Source organism: Neophocaena asiaeorientalis, unplaced genomic scaffold (genome assembly GCF_003031525.2).
Source record: "Neophocaena asiaeorientalis asiaeorientalis breed wild unplaced genomic scaffold, Neophocaena_asiaeorientalis_V1.1 scaffold78, whole genome shotgun sequence".
NCBI classification, from domain to species: domain Eukaryota; kingdom Metazoa; phylum Chordata; class Mammalia; order Artiodactyla; family Phocoenidae; genus Neophocaena; species Neophocaena asiaeorientalis.
Window position 1 is genome coordinate 11,297,134 of NW_020175018.1, and position 19,514 is coordinate 11,316,647.

Below are 19,514 nucleotides of genomic sequence, written 5' to 3' on the forward strand. Positions count from 1 at the left end.
TTGCCTTGACTTTGAAGGTCCAAGGAGCCCAAAGGAGGGTATAAGCCTGTAGCCCAAGACCGTGAGCAAATGCCTCCTTAAGGTAACCTAGGACCTGAAAGGAGCATCCCCCACACTGTTGGAACCAAGTGATTCTAGGAGCAGAAATACCAGTGCTTGTTGCTGTAGTAAGAGAAAATAGAAACGGTAACCATTTATTGAGCGCTTACCGTGTGCCAGGCATGGAGCCACACATTGATGCGCGTTATTGCGTTCAGTCCTCCCAGAGCCTCATGGAGAAGGTGGTATTATCCCATTTTACAGATGAGAAAAGTGAGGCCTAGGGCAGTTAAGTGATACTCTTAAGTAGTGGTGTCAGGGTTAAACCTTAGATTTCTCTACCTTGAAGCCTGTGCGTTTAGCCATTCGTCATCCAGCTGTTCAACTAGTATTTGTGAAATGGCGTCTTCATGTCAGGCATTGAGTGGGTGATGGGAACACAGGACAGGCCCCCTCCCTGCCCCCGTGGAGCTTGCCGTCCCGTGAGAACCAACATCAGACAAGGTGACTGTGGTGCTTGGCTGAGAATGTAGCTGGGACGGGGTGCTCAGAAGGTCTTACTAAGAGAAGGGGCAGTGTCTTGTCTTGCCCTCTGACAAGGAGAAGCCAGTCCACCTCCCGAGGATAAGTCCTCCTTGAGGTGCCAAAGGTGGAAAGAATCCGGGGCTGGAGGTCAAAGCATTGAAGGCGAAGCCAGGGCAAAGAATGGTCCTCCCGTGTAGCAGGCACTACGGGGCTGATAGCAGAAGGTGAGGTCAGGACGTGGATGACCGGAAGGAAGCAGGGGTGTCCCCTGTGTGAAGGCAGCAGCCATCATGCTCTGAACGGTGTGGTCCCTGGCTGGGTGGTGTTCGGCTTGCTTAAAGGTGGAGGTCGAGAAGGACAGCTCTTCACACCTGAGAGGGATATCTCCTCCTAAGGGTGTCCTTCAGCAGCAGGAGATACTTAGAGTCAGATACACAGCAGCACCAAAGGGATCAGTTCTTGGGAGGTCCCCAGCCAGCAGCCAGAAGCTTGGGGAGCTGTTGTGACTTTGGGGGATGGGAGCCGGCATGGTTTATGCAGGGGTTTCAAGCCCCAGCGAAGCAGGGTGGGTTTGGGTGGGTTCAGGGCAGAGTTCCAAGCCCAGCGGGAAAGCGGAGGTCGAGGGTGGAAGCCAGATCTGAGCCGATCCAGAGCCGTAAGACAAGTACCTGCGGCCACCTGCTGGTGGCGCTGTGGCTACCAACCTGCTTTCTGCTCTGTCACAGTGGGGAGGGGTGGAGAGGGCTCCACCTGGAGAGGCAGGGAGGCTGAGCCACCCCAGGCCTGGCGCTGCCAGGGGCTGGGAGGGTGGCAGCCTCAGTCGGGCTGCAAAGAGCTTGTCCTCCGTCTGCATGTTGTTAGTGCTTCAGCCCTGTGGCATGGGGTTCAGCTTCTCGAATTGCAAAGTTTGGGACCCTCAGAGCCTCTCACCCCCTCCCTCCCTGAGCCCCTCCTGCTCAAGGCTTCACCCTGTTGCCAGAACCTGCCCTGAGCCTGACCCTCAATTCACCCTTGACCCTTGCCCTGTCCTGACTCTCCACTCCCTGCTCCCCTGCCCTTGCCCCATTGGGTTCCCCCATCTCTGACTCCTGCTCCACCCCCACCATTTCACACCCATCCCAGGTCCTTCCCCCATCCTTCCCACCCACCCTGCCTCTGGAACGGGGTCAAGACCCCACGTGAGATTCCAGGAGGAGAGATGGGGGCATCTCTTGCTCATGTTCCTAATAAATGATTTTACAGCTGAGAGGTCCCTGTTTTCTTCGGGGGCCAAAAATCGGTGGGAATTTCAAGATGACCTCGTTAAAATGCTATGTACAAAATCAACCCACAGCTTGAGACATCAGAATAGTGGTCCCCCCTGTGGGAGATGGGGGGCACAGGGGGCCATCTGGGGGCTTCTGTTTCTTAATCTGGGTGTTGGGTACACAGGTGTATTCGATTGGTGAAGATAAATCAAGCAATGCGATTTGTGTACTTTTCTGTATCTATGTTATACTTCAACAGAAAGTTTTCTTTTAAATGCACTGTAGTCTGGGCATTTTGGGCCCTCGGGGCAATGGAGCTGGCCACAGGGTCCCTGTGGCTGTTGGGACATGACCATCTAGAAGGCTGGTTAGGCTGATTCTGCCTTAAATGGGCCCTTGGAAAAGCACAGCTAGGCTCTCAGTGATTCCAGGACAAGCTTTCACCCCAACGGGATGCTGACACCAAGCCCCACCCCACCATGCACCCCCTGTCCGCTGGGACCCTGCCTTGGTGTCAGCTGCCTTTCCTAGCCTAACAGCTGTATTTTTCAGGTACAATATGACAGGCTCAATCTATCCCTGTTATATATTTCCCAGTAAATGGACAAGGTGAAAACAGTGTCAGTTCAAATCACCATCATGACACTTAATTCTGATTTACTGTACCTTTTGCTGCAATCTTGAAAGTGCCTGCGTCTGTGCTGAGCTGGATTGCCCAAGCCAGGCCCCACGGGGTCGACGTTAAGATCAGCTTCAATAAAAGAATTTAGGGTAAGGCAGCCCCCGGTGGGCAGGGGGCAAGCCGGGGCCCAGAGGACAAACCAGCAGAGACGCTGGAGCCCGGCTCTCCCGCGCCTCCCTCCCACCGACTCTGTGTCCCAGCCCTGTGTTTGCAGCAGCTGGGAAATTTACGACGACTCCATAAACGGGTTTTACAGACAGCTGTTAGAGCGTGCGGGGCAAGGCTTGGCTGTCGGGGGACCTAGTCGCAGGCTTACAGCCAAGACACTTAAATATTATGGCCCCACATATATAAAAAGTGTGCTGTGCGCATTCTCTGCTACCTCCTTCCTCCTGACCCAGGAGCGTGGTATATGGCCAGAGAATAGCATCGTTCCTGGCCGCCGGCTTGCCAGAGACCAAATGCCTGCAAACTCTCGCTCAAGCCCCTGCCGCCCAGGCCAGGAACCTCTGGCTGGGCTGGCAGCATGCATGCAGGGAGACTCATCCGAACAGCAGTGCCAGAGGAATGCCGGCCTCCTTCTGCCCTGTCCTCCTGACCCACTGTGCCCAGGCTCAGCTCACCAAGTTCTTCTAGCCTCAGGGCCTGGCTCCAGCTCTTTTCTCTGCCTTGAAAGCTCCCTCTCCACCCCCTCCCCCAAACTTTTCTTGCCCTGGCCAGTTCCTACCTACTCTTTCAGAACTCAGCTGAAATATTCCTTTCTCAGAGGCATCGCCCCTGCTTTCTAGAATCAGGTCCCGTGTTATAAATGCTCACATCCCCCGTGGACTTCTTCATAACATTTATAACAATTGTAATTAACTAATTATTGGTGTCATTATCTGTTTAATGTCTATCTTCCCCACTGGACAATAAACTCTGTGAAAGCAGGGACTGTATTTGAATGTATCCCTAGTGCCTTGCACAGGGCCTGGCACTCAATAAATGTTGAATGAATGAATGAAAGAATAAATGAACAAATGAAGAGGCAGAGATGAATCACACGCGACCCTCAGACATAGCACAAGGCAAAATGTGCTCAGATCCTAAGAGCAGGTAAAAGGTTTGTGAGGGTTCAGTAAAGAGAAACCACTTTGACAAAGGGGAAATCAGGGAAGGCTTCCTGGAAGAGGTGCAGTGGGACCTCCTGGTATAGTAAAGTGCTTTCATTCAGAAGTCCCAACTGTGAAGCTTAAGATGTGAGTCAGAGGGCTAGTTTCTTAGTCTCGTTGAGCCTCAGCTTCCCAGTCTTTAAAATGGGGCTAATGATAGTGATGCTGAAAGCTTGGCATCTCTGCACTGGTGCCTCATCAAATCTCACAGACAGAGTTTTGGGTGAAGTAGAAAAGAATAGCTTTATTGCTTTGCCAGGCAAAGGGGGACACAGCGGGCTCCTGCCCTGGAAAACTATGTGTCCTAACCCAGGAGAGTTCAGTGAGGAGTTTCATGGCAATGGTTCAAGGGTGGGGTTGCTGATAAGATTAGGGTGTGTGCAGGGCCTGCATTCCTTTAATCTCATCTCAGGTAATTTTAACGAGCTTGTCCAATTCCTTTAGTCTGGCCTCAGGTGGTCTTTTCCTATGAAGAATGCTGACATCTTCCATTTGCTGGGTTTTAATTCTATAAAGGGCTTAAAGTTATGTGTATCCCTTGAGGGGAACCAGGACCCTGCCCCAAGACTACACTGTTGTTTCTTGGCAGCCCCTCCCTTGTCTTTGCATCCTATCGCTTCCCTTCCTGGATAAGCAGCTGTTCGAATCTGCCCTTCGGAACTCAGGGAAGGTCACAGAGGTCGGAGTCGAGAAACGGGGGACAGAAAGGCTTCCATGCTCGGGAGCCCCACAGAGCTTCAGTAGTTTCAGTGGTTTCAATAGTGACTGCGTCGTGTGTTTGCTGTGAAGCCTAACCGTATTTACAGCACAGCTCACGTAACGAGAGTTCCTTAAGGTACATTGCTGCTGGGTATAGCCGGAACTCGGCAACTCCAGGCAAAAGGAGCAGCGTGTGTGAAGGTATTTATGAAGGATAAAAGTCATTCCCCTTGATGTCTTGTGCCTCAGAAGCCACGTGTTGTATCTCATAACCTTAGCCTGAGCTACTTGACCAGGGGGAGAGTGTCTGACCCAATAAGAGCCAGTCATAGGCTGGCCAGTGACCTAAGACCTATGGCTGGGCCGAACAGATTTCCTCTCGTGGGTGTTTGATTGAAGAGACATGGAAGAATAGGCAGGAGAGCCAAAGCTGAGCGTTCCGTGATGAAAGTATCATTGCACAGCAAAGTGGAAATTACAACTAAGCACAAGGACTTGGAAAGATGCCTCAGCTCCCAGCCGTCTGTAGCCTTATGATAGAAGTTGTTTGTTTTTTTTTTCTTTTCTGTTTGAAGAGGCATTGTAGCAGTGCAATTAAATTTGACTTCGCACTGAAAGACATATTAGCTGTGTGACCTTGGACAGAGTACTTAACCGCTCTGAGCTTCAGTTTCTGGGTCTGTAAAATAGAGATCATAAAAGCATTTATCTCAGAAACTTGTGGCATGGATTCAATGAAATAATGAAGTAGATAGTGTTACTCTTCACCGATACGCTCCTCATTAAGAACACGAGCCTGGTGTAAAAGAGATTCTTGAAAAAGAGACTCCCCTGGTGGTGCAGTGGTTAAGAATCCACTTGCTAATGCAGGAGACACGGGTTCGATCCCTGGTCACATGGGTTCGATCCCTGGTCCGGGAAGATCCCACATGCCGTGGAGCAACTAAGCCCTGTGCCACAACTACCGCATGCTGTAACTACTGAAGCCCACCCACCTAGAGCCCATGCTCCACAATGAGAGAAGCCACTGCAATGAGAAGCCCACGCACTGCAACAAAGAGTAGCCCCCGCTCGCCGCAACCAGAGAGAGCCCGCACGCAGCAACGAAGACCCAACACAGCCAAAAATGAATAAATAAATAAATTTATATTTTAAAAAAAGCAACCACCTTTTGGGCTCCAGTCTTTCATGGAAAGAAAAATGGTGGAGAAATCTGCTCAATCCCCGAACTGGGCATGTTCTCTAATGCTCTCATCATATGTGGAAGAGGAGAGGTTGAGCCGTATGAAATTGTCAATATTCAATTCAGTGTTTTATGGACATTTTGATCCATTAAAGTGGATTTCCGTATGGTTCAACTTCGGAAAAGAAAGGATTCCCCAAGAACCAAGAGCCACAGGGAATACTGGACCAGGGCATTCCTCCCAGGAGATGGAATTGGGGCCTAATCAAGGAACATTCCCGAGGCCCAGGGAATAGACCACTGGAAATGTGTGCCGACTGATTTCAGAATCTACAGAGCTGTGACTGCCATGTGCTCCCCTTCTTGTCTCTTCAGAGTGGAAGTGTTTCTCTGTGACTCCCCGTCTCATTTCACTACAACATGTTGGGCCTGTGGGTGGCAGGTAGCTGGTCGTTTTGGTTCATAGATCTCTGAACCAAAGCAAGTCAGTTCTCTCTCCTCCCTGATGAAGAGAATTCCAGGCATCACACAGCAATCTTGGACTTTGAGCTTGAGCCAGTGTCTGGATGGGACTTTGGCTTGCTTCCCTACAGGTGAGCAGGTTCTACAAGTAGGGTGGGGGTGGGGAGATTGACTATATGATGACCAGAAGGGCAGGCTAGGGTAGATTATTGTGTTGGTTACCAATGTCCCAGCCCCTTGAAGTCAGCCTTGGCCATGCAGCTTACTTTAGCTAATGAAATGTGAGTGAAAGTGACACGTCACTCTAGGCAGAAACTCTACCAGCTCGTTTGTGCTTTGCCACACTCTTTCTTGCTGAAATGACAACCACAGCCAGCAGTGTTCCAGATAGAAGAGGCTCCAGAAACCTGGGTCCTGGAAGAAAGAAAATATGCTTCCAAGCCACAGCCAATGCACCTCATGCAGGTAGCGTGAGTGGGAAATAGACTTTGGCCATTATAAGACCCTGGCATTTTGGAGTTGTTACTGCAACGTCCCTGGTCAGGGAACTAAGATCCCACATGCCGTGGGGCAACTAAGCCTGCGCGCCACAACTATCGAGCTCATCTGCCACAACTACTGAGCTCACCGTGCCTCAACTAGAGAGCCCGCGTGCCACAACTACAGAGCCCATGTGCCCTGGAGCCTGCATGCTGCAACTAAGACCCAATGCAGACAAAAATAAAATAAATAAGAAATAAATCTTTAAAAAAAGACTCATTTTTGAATTCTGAAATACAATATGCAAAGTAAGCATTAACAAAAACAGAAAAACAAACAAAAAAACAAAGGGGACTTGTACTGTATTGTCAATATTTCTGTATTTTTTATAGACAAGAAAAAGAAGAAGGTATTTATGGACTGCTTGTGTGATTGAAAAGGAATTATTTATAAAGAGAAAAACAGGGTGTCTGGCTTGTGAACCCCATCCCCACTGGCATCACCACTACTGATGGGCAGTTATTCTTTAGGCGCAAGGGGTGGAGCAGAAGCAGGAACTGTGGCTCAGTCGGGAGAAGGTCACTGCTGTAACTAACACCAACACCACCATCTCAGTGCCTTAACACAACAAAAATTAACTTCTCACTCATGTCACAATTCAACGTGCGTGGTGGGGGAGGGGAAGCTCTGTTCCACACAGTCACTCAGAGGCCCAGGCCCCGTTCATGTTCCAGTTGTATCATCTTGTGGTGACTTGTCTTCCTCTGCAATTGGCTGGTGAGTAGGATACCAGAGGCAGCATGGAGGATTGCTTGAGAGACTTGTAGAGGCCAAGCTTGGAAGTGACCATACCTCGCATGCTGTTAGCCAGAACTTAGTCATATGGTCCCACCTAACTGCCAGGGAGACTGGGAACTCTTGTCTAGCTGTGTGCTTGGGAAGAGGAACTGGCTTGGTGGTCACAGAGCAGTCTCTGCTTCACAACGGCTCCTATTTATATAGCTGTTTTGGGACACGCCCTGGCCTACCTTCTGGCAGCACCTCCCCCACCTCCCTGCACCTCACACTGTCAGCTTAGGAGGGGTTTCCGACTTTCACCATCCTCTGAGCCTAGACCTGAGGCAGGAGATAGACGGGCCCCAGGCTGAGCAGCTAGAGTTTGTCCCTTGTGGGGGGACAGGAGCAGAGAGGAGCTGAGCCCTGCCCAGATAAAAGATAAAGAGACCACATATTCCTCATTCTCGAGGTCAAGGAGACCTTCCCAGCTACACATGTGCAGAAAGGCTCCTAGGAGGTCAGAAGGGAGGGGCGTCACTCCATAGTACGTGATGTCAACCTACCCACAGGCCTGTTTGCTAGAATCGATCTTGGCTAAGAGATGCAAGCGCACACATCGGAGGACCCTGAGATGAACTAAATATGGACTCAGAAGCAGGCAAACAAGATGATTGGCCAGAGGAAACCTGGAAGAAATGCCCCATGTAAGTGATTCAAATTGCCAGGAGGGCGTGACTCTCTCTCTGAGTCCACCCGTGTGAGTCTATTCACAGGTACCCTTTTTCCTCCTAATAAACACTTTGTTTCATTACTTTCCGTCTCTTTGTGGGAATTCGTTTCTACAAAGCCAACGGGCCAGGGCCTTGTCACTGGCCACTGGTCTAGTGGCTAGGATTCGGCGCGCTTACTGCCTCGGCCCGACTTCAGTCTCTAGCTGGGGAGACCAAATCCTGCTTCAAGCCACTGCAGGCCAAGGCCAGCTGAGATCAGACCCACCCTCTGCCCTCACCTCAGTGTCTTGGCCCTGGAGAGCAGAAGAAATCCCTCCCCACCCCCGTGTCCAAATGCCCATCCTATTTTTAGTCCAGTGGGGTGATGAGACACACACATGAGCAGAGGAGACACGCACAATATTTACGTCCACTGTTCCTTGCCTCCCTGTTGATGTATAGTGTTTGCAGTGCCTCACAGGCACAGAATACCGATGGACCCACAATGTGTGGGAGCCCAGTGAGGCTTCAAGCAACTAGAAGGTGCCCACAGCCCCAAGTGGTCACACGTTCCCTTCAAATAAGAATTTGCTTGGAACGTAGAAAGAAGGCAATTGTATTCTAAGAAATATGAACTGCCAAGCACAACCCTATCACATCCTTCGCTCCTTTCCGGTATTAGCCAAGCACTTAGGTTGTAAACGGTGACTCGGAGGAAAAGAAAGATAGAGCAACCATAGTTCCTTTTCTTCTTGATACTTCCTTACTCCTCAGTAAGCTCAGGGTAGACAATGCTAAGAGAATGTGCACATCAAGAAGTAAATAAGAAATAAAAACAGTTGAGTTTGTTTTGTGCAGCGTTCCTATTATTCTGATAAGAAGAAATATATCGGTCTCTGTGAGCTACCAAATACGTATGTAATTTTGGTGATTCTGCATATGAGTTAAATGCTCTTATATATGCACTTAAGACTGGCATTACAAAATATAGAATACAATTCATGCTAATAATTTTAAATTATATTATTTCTTCACCTAGTGTGGCATTAACTAGCAAATAAAAATATTAAAAGTCCTCACTGAAGAAAGGAAAAAGCTTTGTATTTTAATTTTTTTTATTGCACTTTTCCCCTGCTTTTTGAACAAGGGGCCCATGTTTTCATTTTGCAGTGGGCCCTGCAAATTATTTTGCCAGACCCAAGCTCAGGGTTTTGCTTAGGGCCTCAAGACCCAGGGAAAGTCTGTGCTCTGGGGAGAGCATTTGGGCTCACTGCTTCTTGACCAGACATTCGAGTTCTTCTGTAATTTGGGTCTGTCTCTGATTGTGGTGGCAGATCGCCACATGGTTCAGAGCTAGGCTTGAGCCAGTCTGCTCCGATTCAAGCCCCAGCTCTGCTGCTTTTGCTGGCTGTGTGATCTCAGGCAAGTTACCTGATGTCTCTGAGCCCCAGTTTTGCTATCTCTTGAGCTGGGATTTTGATAACACTACTCACCTCAAAGAATTGTTGAGACGGTTAGGCCAGTTAATACCTGCAAAGTGTTTGGGACAGCCCTTGGAACCTACAGTTGGGACTCAGTATGTTGTGTGAGCTCTCATCCACATGGCCCATGAGGGAAGTCCCTGGGTGCCCTCTCCTGATGCTGAAAGATGGGACCAAACTCAGTCCCTGTGTTTAGGAAGGGGCTGGGAGGAAGGGGGCTCACCAGCAGGAAGTGGGCTTCTGGTCTGTGCGTGTGTGATGTGCTCACTGGGGATTCTGTGCAAGGCTGTGAAGGCAGCAGTGGGCCTGGGGTGGTGTTTGGGGGATGTTGGCGGTCACGTGGTCTCCATGTCTGTTTCTAAGGCTGCCATAATGAAATACTACAGGCTGGGTAGCTTAAATGGCAGAAATTTATTTTCTCATAGTCTGGAGGCTGAATGTCTGAGATCAAGGTGTTGGCAGGATCCGTTCCTTCTGAGCCCTCTCCCCTTGGCTTGCAGACGGCTGTCTTCTCCCTGTGTCTTCACGCGGTCTTCCCTCTGTGTGCATCTGTGTTCAAATCTTCTCTTCTTATAAGGACACCAGTCAATATTGGATTAGGGCTCACCCAGTGACTTCATTTGACCTTAATTATCCCCTTCAAGCCCAGTCTCCAAATACAGTCCTGTTCTGAGGTACTGGGAATTAGGACTTCAACATGTGAATTTGCGGGGGAACACAATTAGCAGGGAATAATGTCTGTGAATGCATGGCTGTTCTGTGGGTCCCTCTGGTCGCATGACTGCACACCTGTGGTTCTCTGTCAGTGTCTGTGTCCGTCTGAGTGTCTGACCTTCAGAGACTGTGAGTCTGTGAGGCCAGGCTCCTGGGTCTCTCGGTGTGCCCGAATTGGTGGACTCTGACAGTGTTCTGTGTTAACCTGCCTGTGTCGTGTGTCCCTCAGTCGGTCTGTAATCCAGGATGTTGTAAATCTGGGAGGTGGGGGGCCTGGGGAATGGGATCTGCTCACCTCTGGGTCTCTGTGCATGTGAGTCCTATCCTGTGTGTGTCTGTGATTCTGAAATCTGACCAGGCATGTGGCTGGCAGGCAGGATTTGAAAGGAGAGGGGAAGGAGCATATTGAGATTTGAAAGAAGACAGCGTGTTTACAACAGCGGGAGAACAGCGGGTTAAACATATGTTGGCGATGACGGTGAGAGGACGGCAGTTGAGGCCGGGCTGGCTCCGGTGTGAATTCTTTGGCATGCTTGTGTCTTTAAAACTGTCACGAAACCAGATACAGAAGGAAACAATGGGACTGAGCGGACTCCTCCGGCGGGGGCGGGGAAAGGAGGAAGCGGCGTGTCTGGGAGGCGGAGTCATGGTGGAGCTGCTTTGTCTCAGCACCAGCCTGCACACAGCAGGGGGAGGGGAGGGGGCGTGGGGCCTGCGGGCAACGGTGAACTTGGTCTCACTCTCCACCCCCTTCTTTCCAGGTGAAACAGGTCTGCACCCTGAGCCCTGGAGCAGTGGGGCAGTGGGGGCGGGTGGGACCCTCACGTCCAGAGCCCCTCATCAGGCAGTGCTGTGTTCTCTCCCCCTTCCTACTGGCCTGCAAGGGGGTATTTATTATCTCCATCTAAGAGTTGAGGAAACTGAGACCCAGTGAGATGCACCGCCTTGGTCAAGGCTTTAGCAGCCAGGGTTTGAACTGAGGACTGTCTGATAGCTCTCAGGATTCCTGGATGGTGTTTGGTTAAGAAACAATGAATGAATGAATGAATACATGCTTGAGAGAGAGAAGGAAAGAAAGGAGGGAGGGAGGGAAGAAGGGAGGGAGGAAGGAAGAAGGAAGGGAGGAAGGGAGGAAGGGAGGAAAGAATTGATAAGGAATCTATGTCCAGGCACTAGTTAATACCCTGAAGGGCAGTAGCCAACCCTTATTTTCTCCACCACACCCATCGTTCCTGTAATAAATGAGGTTAAGCACTTCGATCTCTTCTTTTTGAAAAATCAGTAGCCGTCAAGGGATAGTGGACACAGGTGTCTTCTAACTGAGGGAGCAGACTTTTTCTTAGGAAACAAACAGGAAAGAGATGGTCAGGACAGAGATTCTTTTGTTCCCCACCCTTCCCCAACACACAGACGCTAAGTGCCGGCCTTGGTTCCACTCAGCTGTGGATCTGGGCTTGAATACCAGCTCTACCACAAACTAGCCTCTTCGTTTTCCTTCCTCTCCTGTTCTGGCCTTATGCTTTCATGCCTCGCTTTATTTCACTGAGCAGGCTTAATGCACAGGGCTCTCAGGTTGCTTTCTCATCTCCAGGTCTTAAGGTACAAATGTCCCCCCCTGGATATACCCACTGGGTCTTCCTCTTGGTGGCTTGTTTCCTTGTATGCTTTATAATTGTTGTCTGTAATCTCACACACTATGCTTGTTTCCCTTGGGGGTCTCGTGTGCCTTGGGTTGTAGCTACAGAGCAGGTTGAAGCTTGCCTCCACTGGGGATCGCAAGGTTTTTTTCTCTGGTCCTAGATGAGGTTGCTTATTAATTTTCCAGGATGAGTCTCCACAGCTCCAGGCTTTGTATGGGAGCATGTTGTGGCCCTGGAATCCCATTTCCTTTTCCACTCCTGACACAGGTGGATGGTAAGGCTTTTTGTCTCTTTCATAGACCAGTGGGTGGAAATTTTCCCCTATACGTTTTTAAAAAAGTTTTATTGAAGTATAGTTTGATTTACAGTGTTGTGTTAATTTCTTCTATACAGCAAAGTGACTCAGTTATAGATATGTGTATGTGTGTTCTTTTTCATATTCTTTTCTTTCATGGTTTATTACAGGATATTAAATATAGTTCCCTGTGCTATACAGTAGGACCTTGTTGTTTATCCATCCTATTTATACTCGTTTGTATCTGCTAATCCCAAACTCCCAATCCATCCTCCCCCGACCCCCAGCCCCGGGCAACCACAGTCTGTTCTCTATATCTATGAGTCTGTTTCTGTTTCATAGATATGTTCATTTGTGTTGTATTTTAGATTCCACATATAAGTGATATCATATGGTATTTGTCTTTCTCTTTTTGACTTCTTTGCTTAGTATGGTAATCTCTAGGTCCATCCATGTTGCTGCAGATGGCATTATTTCATTCTTTTTAATGGATGAGTAATATTCCATTGTGTGTGTCTGTGTGTATATATATATGTACCACATCTTCTTTATCCATTCATCTGGCAATGGACATTTAGTTTGTTTCCGTGTCTTGGCCATTGTAAATAGTGCTGCTATGAACATAGGGGTGCACCTGTAAGTTTTAATAGGTAGAGCTTCTGTCCTTGTTTATTATTATTTTTTTAAATATTTATTTATTTTGGCTGTGCCAGGTCTTAGTTGCAGCATGTGGGATCTTTAGTTGTAGCATGTGGCATGCATGTGGGATCTAGTTCCCCGAGAGGGGTCGAACCTGGGCCCCCTGCATTGGGAGTGCGGAGTCTTACCCACTGGGCCACCAGGGAAGTCCCTGTCATTGTTTATTTTTAAGTGTGGCACTTTCTTATTTCCATGGCGACATCTTCTTGGACCCGTCCTAATCTGGAAATGTCTTTGCAACTAGCTCCTCTTTTCCTTTCCAATTCCCGTGTTTGTACTGTTGTCTTACCTAGTAATGTTATGGAGCTTTATTTGTTGCCTGATTCTTCCACCACAGATTTCTTTGAAAGTAAAATTTCCCTTCTAACCTTGGCTTTGGCTCTAATCTCCGAGTTTTGATAAGGAGGGTTCTCCAACTCAAGGTATTCTAACGGCCATTGCGATTTCATCTTTGATCTTTCCTGGATTTATAAGTGCTTTGTTTACTTCCCAAGGTTTCTTTTTTCTTCTTTATCTTTTGTCAGTTCTAACAGACTTTTAGAGTAGATACTAACTAGAAAGGACAACTTGAGAGGTGTCTAGAGATGGTTTATTTAAGTTGAATGTTTAAATAAATTGACAGTGCCTGATGGGACAGTACGCAGGAGGGGAATCTGGTGGCCAGGTTGAACCCCTGCTCCAGGCCTGACTTAGTCATGTCAGTTGGGTAATCCAGCTTCGCTAAAGGCCTCGGGGCCTCTGGCTGCCCATCAGGAATATGGTGGCCGAGAGCCCTGGGCAGAGTTGTCCTGGTGCCTCTTTCTCTTAGCAAATACTTGCTTGTGGCTCCTGGCTTTATGGACATGGCTCAGTTCCAGCCCATTGTGTTCACAGGGCCCAAAGCTCCCACTGGCCCCCCTCCCCAGGGAGCCCCTCAAACCCAGATCCCGCCCACTGTTCCGACTCTGAATTCCCTCTTTGTCTAGTTCCTGGGGTTTCCTCTTTATTGTCTTTGAACTCAGCTATGCATTTACATTTGGGGGGTTACATTTTACCAAACATTTTAGTGTGTATAGAATAGGAGGGGGGATTTCCCATATTGACCCAATGTACCACGTTGACTAGAAGTTTCTGGTGTGATTAGCTTATATCTTTGAGCAAGACCCTTACTTCTCTGAGCTTGTTTCTTCATCTATAAAATAAGTAGGTCCTATAATAGGAATATCTACAAAACATTGACTAGGTTGTTATAAGCCTTATGTGAGACAGGCGTGTGCAGAGTTTAGCATATATGGTGCCTGGAACATAGTAGATGTCTGATAAACGGTAGGTATCGTTATCATTTCTGCTCCTATTTTATATAATAAGATCTCGAGCTCAAAGTGATTAATTTGCCTAAAGTCACACAGCCAGTCAATGGACTAAACCCCAGATGTCTGAGTCTTGTCAGCCCAGATCCAGGCATGTGAGCGAAGAGGTCTTTAGCATGTCTGGGGCCCAAGTCACCAACTGAATATACCCTCATGAGGGACCCCAGGTGAGAACTGCCTAGCAGAACCCAGTCAGCCCCCAGAGGCACGAGCAAAGTAAACAGTGGCTGGTATTGTAAGCCAGTGTTTGGGGAATGGTTGTCACACAGCAGTAGATAGCAGGAATGCTGTCCTGTTGCTTACTAGGTGTAGTTAAGTCCTGGGCAGACACGAGGAAACAGCGCTGCATCATTTGTTCATCTGTCCGTTTACTCAGCAAACAGAGGTTGAGCCCCATCTGTGCCGCAGGCTCTTTGCTAGGCACTGAGGACTCAGTGGTAAACAAGGCAGGCAAGATAGGAAACAAACAAATAAATTTAAGAAAGGAAATACCAGGTAGTGATAAATGCCGGGATGAAAATAAAGCATAATGAGACAGAGTGACAAACAGAGCCTTTTCAACTTAGGTGATCAGGGAAGCTTTCGCGGAGGCATTTAAGGTGAGATGATGGACAGCAGGGAGTAAGAGCTGGCCGCAGAATATTCCAGGCAGAAAGAATTGCCAGTGGAACTGCCCTACGGTGGGAGTGAGCTTGGGGTGTTTGGGCATCACTCGAAGGCTGGCATGGTTAGAGCATAGTGAACATAGGAGCAGGAGAGGAATGTCAAGTGGGGTACGGGGCACAGCGTGTAGTGCTTTGTAGGCCAAGGCAAAAATTGCAGATTTTTTCCAAGAAGGTATTTTAGCAAGATGGTGTGTCAATAAGAGTAGGACAGGCTATGCTGCAGTAACAAATAAACCCCCAAATCTCAGTGGCTTCCCCAACAATGGAAGTTTGTTTTCCTCTTACATCACAGCCTGCAGTGTGTCTGCAGGATTTCCTCTATTTGGCAACTCAGAAGCTCAGGCTGCCTCCATCTTGTGGCTCCATCATCTTGTACCTTCAAGGTCATTGTGATGTCATCTACCTAGGGACAGGTAGAAGGAGAAGAGAGGGTGGGGAAGGCTCACCAGCTACTTATCTACCTTAACCTGGAAATAGTACAAATCACTTTGCTCACATCCTCCCATTGACCAGAACTAGTTGCACGGCCAAGCTAACGACCAGGGAGGCTGGGAAATGTGAAAGAGTACACAGATATACCTGAGAGCTCCCAACAGGCTCTACCACAGGTAGTAATAGAATCTGAGTTATATTGCAAATTGGCACTCTGGTTACTGTAAAAAAAAAAAAAAAAGAGTGAATCATGAGTAGTGGGAAGCTGAGCTATGGTTAGGTTCTGAAATTATAGCCTAACTTCTTTCCCTTTAAATTTGTCACTTGTGGCCTTAAATGCTGGGCAAATTTTACCTCCTGGAACAAAATCCACTGAAAGTTGTGTCCTGAAGGGATGCTCAGGTCAAAGCTAGAGTCAAGACTTCAAAACCAAATGTTTATCTCACACCAGTCAGAATGGACATCATCAGAATGCCTACAAATAACAAATGCTGGAGAGGGTGTGGAGAAAAAGGAACCCTACTACACTGCTCGTAGGAATGTAAATTGGTGCAGCCGCTATGGAGAACAGTATGGAGGTTCCTTAAAAAACGAAAAATAGAGGCTTCCCTGGTGGCGCAGTGGTTGAGAGTCCGCCTGCCGATGCAGAGGACACGGGTTCATGCCCCGGTCCGGGAAGATCCCACATGCCGCAGAGCGGCTGGGCCCGTGAGCCTGCGCGTCCGGAGCCTGTGCTCCGCAACGGGAGAGGCCACAGCAGTGAGAGGCCCGCGTACCGCCAAAAAAAAAAAAAAAACTAAAAATAGAGTTGCCATATGATCTAGTAATCCCAGTCCTGGGCCTGTATCCGGAGGAAACTATAATTCGAAAAGATACTATACATGCGTCCTAGTGTTCACAGCAGCACTGTTACACCAGCCAAGGCGTAGAAACAACCTAAGTGTCCAACGACGGAGGAGGGCATAAGGAAGACGTGGTGTGTACATACAATGGAATACTACTCGGCCATAAAGAAGAGTGAGATAATGCCATCTGCAGCAACATGGATGGACCCAGAGATTACCATACTAAGCGAAGCAAGTCAGAGAAAGACAAATACCATATGGTATCACTCATATGTGGAATCTCATTTTAAAAAATGATACAAATGAACTTAAAACAAACTCCAAGTGTTTAATTGGGGAGGCCCTGATTCCCAGACTTTGGGATCCTGGATTGGTAAATTCCAAAACTAATTTGGAAACCAACAAAGAGTTATTTTGGCTCATAAGGACATACTGTCACCATCATTTCACTTTCAAAAGGGCATCTTGGGGCTTCCCTGGTGGCGCAGTGGTTGAGAGTCCGCCTGCCGATGCAGGGGACGCGGGTTCGTGCCCCCGTCCGGGAAGATCCCACATGCCGCGGAGCAGCTGGGCCCGTGAGCCATGGCCGCTGAGCCTGCGCGTCCGGAGCCTGTGCTCCGCAACGGGAGAGGCCACAGCACTGAGAGGCCCGCGTACCGCAAAAAACAAACAAACAAACAAACAACAAAAAAAAAGGGCATCTTAAGATTTATAAGTTGGAAGGAAATAATAGCACAGTATAGAACATCCCTAGAAAAGACAGTCGACAACTTTACACAGATCATACGTGCACATGCATCACGCACAGGCGTAGACACACTAGCCAAACACGCACAGACACTGTACATTAGTGCTTCCTGGATTGCCCATGAGAATATTTTATCGTCATTAAATAAGTGAGCTATGCGGAGTTGCCTGTGTGAGAAGCTGCTTGAGGCAATTTGCCACTTTTCATTCAAAGGATCATCCTCACAACTTTTCAGTTTGGGAGTCACAACTGAAGTCACTGTAGGTCTTTTACTGTGATACCTTAATCCTCACATCGTGTGCCTCTTGATGGGTCACTTGACAGGCCTCTAACTGTAGTCACTGTTTGCCTGTTAGAGGCATCTTTCCCCTTAGGGCCCTCAATGTGCATTTTGTGCTCACTGCGTAGCTTACATTTTAAGCCAGAGCCTTCCAGACATTGTACTCACGTTCGTTATGTCCAGCCATGTTCCTGTGATGTGGCGACAAACAAGAGGAGATGAAATTCTGCTTATATAATGCCACATTGTCCTTACTTTCCTCATTTCCTGTCCCTTTGACAGGCACTGGCCCATGAACTGGTGTTTGGAGGCTACAGGGCTGGGTGAGCAACAGAGGCCAAGGTCCAGAGCCAAACACAGAGGTTTGGGAACCAGGTTGCCGAGAGCCGAGGGCGGCCACGTAGGCGAAGGGCGGGAGTCTGGGTGAATACAGAACGGGCAGGCACACGCCTTGGTGATTGGCGACAGGCCACAGAAAGCCTGCAGGGTGAGCTGGGGGACCCAGAGAAGCCTTGTCAGGCCCTGCAGGAGCTGGCAGGACTCTACATGCTTCTCCAGCCTTCCCTCCTCTGGCTGCCTGCTGTCAGACTGACCTCCCTCCTTCTCCTATTCCTGTGCCCTCTGTCCTTTCTGCCTGGTTGAGCTTCCTGGGCTGCGACCCCACCATTTTCTGCCTGGCCAACTGGTATGCACCCTTCAGATGGAACATGCTCTGTCTTCTTCCACCAAAAAAAAAAAAAAAAGACAGAGGCAGACACAGGGAGAAGGAGTAATAGGAGGACACACGTGACTCTGGAAACCCCTGGAATTTTCCTGCCTTGTGATGGCTCCCATGAGAATCCCCATTTGTTCCAGGACTCCCAGTGAGGGATTGAAGTAACAACCGTTATCCATAGAGTAGCAGGCCTCTCCGTCAGAATGTTCTCCAGGACTCTGGGAATCCTGTTCCAGAGTTTTGTACAGCGAAAAAGCATTTGATTTGGAGTTTGATGCCTCCAACCCACACTTATAAAAATAAACTTGGCATTCAGGAGAGGCACCTCCTTTACTTCCCCGAGCCTTGAGGCTCACACAGTAGGTGTAAAGTAGAAGAGAGAAAGAGGGGGCAAAGATGGCTCCTGGGTTTCTGGCTGAGCACCTGGAAAGATGGAGTTTCCAGCAATTGAGATGGGGAAGACTGAGGGAGGGGCGGGTTTGGAAGCGACCACCAGGAACTGAGTTCTACGTGTGATGCATTTGAGGTGCTGGCTAGACATTCAAATGGGCAAGTCGGGTAGGCTGTTGGATATGTGTGTTTGGAGTTCAAGGAAGAGGACGAGGCTGGGAACATAAATTTCAGATTCATCAGCATAAGGCTGGTATTTAAGGTCATTTGGGGAATGAGATTATGTGGAATGCGGCTCCCAAAGGCCTTCAGCCAGGGACATCAGAGCCTTCTAGCTGGCCTTGGCCATCACTTAACCTCACTGTCTCCCCTCCAGCCGTGTGCCCTTCACAGCAGCTCCAGCAGCCCCTCACCCTTCCTCTGCACTCTGCCTGTGTCCACAGCTTCCCTCCTTCACCTGTTGCTGACTGCTCCTTATTCTTCAAAGACCAGGGTATCCGGCCTTTTTCTCTGTAGCTTCTTTCTGGAAGAATGAATATTTCTATTCTCACTATTACAACAGCACTCTGACTACACGTATTGAAACCCTGGGGCAAATTACTTCACACCATATTGTAATACCTGTGTCATTGGTAAATACTTTGAAATATTACCCAGTACATTTTCTCCTTGGCAATTCCTTCTAGCATCTCAACTTGAGGCTCTTCCCTCTCTAAAGCCTCTTCTCTGAGGCTTAGTACCTCAGGGAAGTAATAGTACAAAGTAAAATCAACAAACAGCAAAAACAAAGGATTAACTTCTTGGCTTTGAGTTTTCAAATTTCACTATTAAAAATCCATAGCATCAAGGGAGTAAGAAGAGAAGCTGTAGATTGGGAGAAAATATTTGTGAGCAACGGTGCCTGACCCCCAGGTTATTGGGTCCAGGGTAGACCTGACCATTACTAGACCTTTCGGATTCCCCCCACTAAGACTGGAATTGGGGCTTAGAGATGCCTGTCTGTGTCTGCAGTTCTCTGGAACTGATGTGATATAGACAGGCTAACGGTACTATCACAGCAGCCCCAGTAGATTGTGAACAGGGAGAAGAGAAAGGTAGCCTGTTAGAAAGGATGAAGAACAGCAGCAGGGACTTCCCTGGTGGCACAGTGGTTAAGAATCTGCCTGCCAATGCAGGGGACGCGTGTTCGATCCTTGGTCAGGGAACTAGATCCCACATGCATGCTGCAACTAAGAGTTCGCATGCCACAACTAAGGAGCCCTTGAACCGCAACTAAGGAGCCCACCAGTCACAACTAAGGAGCACA

The 19,514-nt window shown here is 48.6% G+C and overlaps 1 protein-coding gene across 1 annotated transcript in view; it reads left to right on the plus strand.

Annotated features, from left to right (window-relative positions):
- The first annotated feature begins 7,186 nt into the window (after positions 1–7,186).
- MVB12B (multivesicular body subunit 12B) overlaps positions 7,187–19,514 on the plus strand; it is a 199,162-nt gene continuing 186,834 nt past the window's right edge. Inside the window, exons 1-2 of the mRNA XM_024762198.1 lie at positions 7,187–7,245; positions 7,815–7,949. Coding sequence (XP_024617966.1) covers positions 7,941–7,949 — 9 coding nt within the window. The 5' untranslated portion in view covers positions 7,187–7,245; positions 7,815–7,940. The remainder of the gene's footprint in view (positions 7,246–7,814; positions 7,950–19,514) is intronic.